The following is a 4636-nucleotide window of genomic DNA, read 5'->3' as shown; positions in this document are numbered from 1 at the left end:
CCCTGCGAGGTTCCCCCTCTGGGGTGTCCCCTGCGAGGTTCCCCCTCTGGGGTGTCCCCTGCGAGGTTCCCCCTCTGGGGTGTCCCCTGCGAGGTTCTCCCTCTGGGGTGTCCCCTGCGAGGTTCCCCCTCTGGGGTGTCCCCTGCGAGGTTCCCCCTCTGGGGTGTCCCCTGCGAGGTTCCCCCTCTGGGGTGTCCCCTGCGAGGTTCCCCCTCTGGGGTGTCCCCTGCGAGGTTCCCCCTCTGGGGTGTCCCCTGCGAGGTTCCCCCTCTGGGGTGTCCCCTGCGAGGTTCCCCCTCTGGGGTGTCCCCTGCGAGGTTCCCCCTCTGGGGTGTCCCCTGCGAGGTTCCCCCTCTGGGGTGTCCCCTGCGAGGTTCCCCCTCTGGGGTGTCCCCTGCGAGGTTCCCCCTCTGGGGTGTCCCCTGCGAGGTTCCCCCTCTGGGGTGTCCCCTGCGAGGTTCCCCCTCTGGGGTGTCCCCTGCGAGGTTCCCCCTCTGGGGTGTCCCCTGCGAGGTTCCCCCTCTGGGGTGTCCCCTGCGAGGTTCCCCCTCTGGGGTGTCCCCTGCGAGGTTCCCCCTCTGGGGTGTCCCCTGCGAGGTTCCCCCTCTGGGGTGTCCCCTGCGAGGAGTCCGCTGCGAGGCGTCCCCTGCGAGGCGTCCGCTGTAAGGCATCCCCTGCGAGGCGTCCCCTGCGAGGCGTCCGCTGTAAGGCATCCCCTGCGAGGCGTCCGCTGCGCTGCGTCCCCTGCGAGGCGTCCGCTGTAAGGCATCCCCTGCGAGGTTTACCCTCCGGGATGTCCGCTGTGAGGCATCCCCTGCGAGGTGTCCCCTGCGACGCATCCCCTGCGAGGTTTACCCTCCGGGATGTCCGCTGCGAGGCATCCCCTGCGAGGTGTCCCTTGCGAGGTGTCCCCTGCGAGGTGTCCCCTGCCAGGTGTCCCCTGCGAGGTGTCCTCTGTGAGGTTTACCCTCCGGGGTGTCCCCTGCGAGGCGTCCCCTGCGAGGTGTCCCCTGTGAAGTGTCCCCTGCGAGGCGTCCCCTGCGAGGTGTCCCCTGTGAAGTGTTCCCTGCGAGGCGTCCCTTGCGAGGTGTCCCCTGCCAGGTGTCCCCTGTGAAGTGTCCTCTGCGAGGCGTCCCCTGCGAGGCGTCCCCTGCGAGGCCTTCCTTGCGAGGTGTCCCTTGCGAGGTGTCCCCTGCCAGGTGTCCCCTGCGAGGCGTCCCTTGCGAGGTGTCCCCTGCCAGGTGTCCCCTGTGAGGTGTCCCCTGCGAGGCTTTCCTTGCGAGGTGTCCCTTGCGAGGTGTCCCCTGCCAGGTGTCCCCTGCGAGGCGTCCCCTGCGAGGCGTCCCCTGCGAGGTGTCCCCTGTGAAGTGTCCCCTGCGAGGCGTCCCCTGCGAGGTGTCCCCTGTGAGGTGTCCCCTACGAGGCGTCCCCTGCGAGGCATCCCCTGCGAGGCGTCCCCTGCGAGGTGTCCCCTGTGAAGTGTCCCCTGCGAGGTGTCCCCTGTGAAGTGTCCCCTGCGAGGCATCCCCTGCGAGGCGTCCCCTGCGAGGTGTCCCCTGTGAAGTGTCCCCTGCGAGGCGTCCCTTGCGAGGTGTCCCCTGCCAGGTGTCCCCTGTGAAGTGTCCTCTGCGAGGCGTCCCCTGCGAGGCGTCCCCTGCGAGGCCTTCCTTGCGAGGTGTCCCTTGCGAGGTGTCCCCTGCCAGGTGTCCCCTGCGAGGCGTCCCCTGCGAGGTGTCCCCTGTGAAGTGTCCCCTGCGAGGCGTCCCTTGGGAGGTGTCCCCTGTGAGGTGTCCCCTGTGAGGCTTTCCTTGCGAGGTGTCCCTTGCGAGGTGTCCCCTGCCAGGTGTCCCTTGCGAGGTGTCCCCTGCGAGGCGTCCCCTGCGAGGTGTCCCCTGTGAAGTGTCCCCTGCGAGGCGTCCCCTGCGAGGCGTCCCCTGCGAGGTGTCCCCTACGAGGCGTCCCCTGCGAGGCATCCCCTGCGAGGTGTCCCCTATGAAGTGTCCCCTGCGAGGCGTCCCCTGCGAGGCGTCCCCTGTGAGGCGTCCCCTGTGAGGTGTCCCCTGCGAGGCGTCCCCTGTGAGGTGTCCCCTGTGAAGTGTCCCCTGCGAGGCGTCCCCTGTGAAGTGTCCCCTGTGAGGCGTCCCCTGCGAGGTGTCCCCTGCGAGGTGTCCCCTGCGAGGTGTCCCCTGCGAGGTCTCCCTTGCGAGGTGTCCCCTGCGAGGTGTCCCCTGCGAGGTGTCCCCTGCGAGGTCTCCCTTGCGAGGTGTCCCCTGCGAGGTGTTCCCTGCGAGGTGTCCCCTGCGAGGTGTCCCCTGCGAGGTGTCCCTTGCGAGGTGTCCCCTGCAAGGTGTCCCCTGCGAGGTGTCCCCTGCGAGGCGTCCCCTGCGAGGTTCTCCCTCCGGGGTGTCCCGTGCGAGGTGTCCCTTGCGAGGTGTCCCCTGCGAGCATGTTGCCAGCAAATTGGGCGCAACCAACGGCGTCGCGGCGCACACGGAGCCAGCTGTTTCGTGTTTTAGGTGAGCAGTTTTGCAAGGTAAGCGCACTTCTAATGCCAGTCTCCGAAAGTTGGTTAATTTTGAACTGAAACTTTGGCAATGAACAGGAGTTGATGAAGTGAATATCAGTTATCATTATTTTGACAAGGATATCAGAAGTAGTTAAGAATCGGGACGACCGCTCACCACAGTTAGGTTTGCATTCTGATATCTGCGCCGCTTCCGCTTCCATATTCTTGCCACTGAGTTTAGAGAATTCTGAGTATCATTAACTCTGCAGGTGCAAACGATACAAAATGACACAGTGGCTAATGATATAAAAATACATGTAATGATGCATTTTTTTCCAAATCTTGTCCACCGCAATCGTCCTCGCCAGGCCATTTATCTTGTAACCTTTAATTTCATATCAAATGATTAATCTTCGCGGATAAACACGGCTTCCGCGGCGAATTCTGTTTGAGTTCTTTCGCTTGTTGAATCTGGATGAGAAGGAATCGAATAACATCCACGAAGGTCGCGTTTTGAATCCCTCGTGGAAAGTCAGTCCATCTTTTGCGAGAATGACAGTGGTAAAATGGGGATGGTTATGATTACATTGGTGATGATGATGATTATGGTGGTGGCGGTAGTGGTGGTGGTGGTGGTGGTGAAGATGAAAATGAAGATGAAGATGAAGATGAAGATGAAGATGAAGATGAAGATGAAGATGAAGATGATGATGATGATGATGATGATGATGATGATGATGATGATGATTATGGTGGTGGGGGTGGTGGAGGTGAAGATGAAGATGAAGATGAAGATGATGATGATGATGAAGATGATGATGATGATGATTATGGTGGTGGGGGTGGTGGAGGTGATGAAAATAAAGATGATGATGATAATAATGATGAAGATGATGATAATGATTATGGTGATGGCAGTGGTGGTGGTCATGATGATGATGAAGATGATAAAGATGATGCTGATGAAGATAATGATAATGATGACGACGACGATGATGATGATGATAATGATAATGATGATGATGATGTCTATATTAATGATGGTGATAATGATGATCATGATAATGATAATGATAATAATGATATGATGATGATAATGATGTTAATGCTGCTGCTGCTGCTGCTGATGATGATGATGATGATGATGAAGAAAAAGATGATAAGTACAGAAAGAGTAATGATTATGAAGATAACTAAAGATACTAACGATAACCGTATTGATTCTAAAATCAATGATAATGTTGATAACTCGATCAATAACCATCGCCTTTCCAAATGCAATCATGGCAATAACAAGGTTAATTACAAATTCTAAGTAGTTACAGTAAAAGACAAAAATGATGGTACAATTTATAATAAAGATTACTAATCCGGCAATAATTTCCTCCTTACACAAGAATAAATCAAGTGAAACTATAACAGCGTGTTTAGAAAAAAAGCGTTTAGAAAATGTAAGCAGGAAATTTATGACGCGGTTAAATGCCTAAAAACAAGAAAACGAAACAATAAATAAGGAAGATAATAATAAGGCGGGTCGTGTTCTTGCGCGCGTTCCAACTGTCAGCTGATGCGAAAGAGTTCTTTACAGTTTATGGCTTGCACGGACAGCCCCAGGGTCATCCTGTGCACCACCTTCTTCACTGATGTGTTTATTTCCTTATCAGTACATTGTATGTGAAACACTGATTATCTTGAAACTGTTTTACGCGATACTGTCAACACGCGTGACGTCACAGATGGTTTTGCCAAGTCTATTTCTATTTGTTACGGATTTGCGATGTTTATTTAAGCATGTGTGTAGCATGCCGTTCTTACTGAGGTCATTGTTAATCTGGTAACACTATTTCATACCAGACTGTAGTTCTGCAAGTCTTCGGGTTTAAGCAGCTGGCTCTTGGCTTTGTCAGGATATCGTTGTCAGACTCCGCTTGCAGAGGCCTCCTGTTTAGCCAAACTGCTTGGCTTTTTCATGCAGAATCCTGTAGGCATGCGCTCGCGCGAGAAACAAACGAAGCACACAGTCGGACCCATAAATCAGACTCCTAATCTGAGCCGGGAAATTATATGAGCATTAAGCAGGAAAAGAATCTCAAACCTTGGTTTATGGCATTCGAAGCGTTGTTTATCAAT

General features: G+C 55.4%; 2 protein-coding genes across 2 annotated transcripts in view; both read right to left on the bottom strand.

The window, feature by feature from the left end:
• LOC113802721 (proline-rich protein 2-like) overlaps positions 1-839 on the bottom strand; it is a 1038-nt gene extending 199 nt beyond the window's left edge. Inside the window, exon 1 of the mRNA XM_027353340.2 lies at positions 1-839. This exon is cut by the window's left edge and continues 199 nt beyond it. Within this exon, the coding sequence (XP_027209141.2) occupies positions 1-839 (839 nt within the window).
• A 12-nt stretch (positions 840-851) lies between these two features.
• Positions 852-2727, bottom strand: LOC138866394 (uncharacterized). The gene is made up of 2 exons (XM_070138928.1): positions 2682-2727; positions 852-2545 (listed from the first exon to the last, which is right to left on the bottom strand). The coding sequence occupies exons 1-2, from the start codon at positions 2725-2727 to the stop codon at positions 852-854; spliced, it is 1740 nt and encodes a 579-aa protein (XP_069995029.1).
• Positions 2728-4636: the final 1909 nt, after the last annotated feature.

This window comes from Penaeus vannamei, chromosome 25, assembly GCF_042767895.1.
Source record: "Penaeus vannamei isolate JL-2024 chromosome 25, ASM4276789v1, whole genome shotgun sequence".
NCBI lineage: Eukaryota > Metazoa > Arthropoda > Malacostraca > Decapoda > Penaeidae > Penaeus > Penaeus vannamei.
The sequence above is the reverse complement of the archived record's forward strand: the minus strand, read 5'-3'. Positions and strand labels throughout refer to the sequence as shown.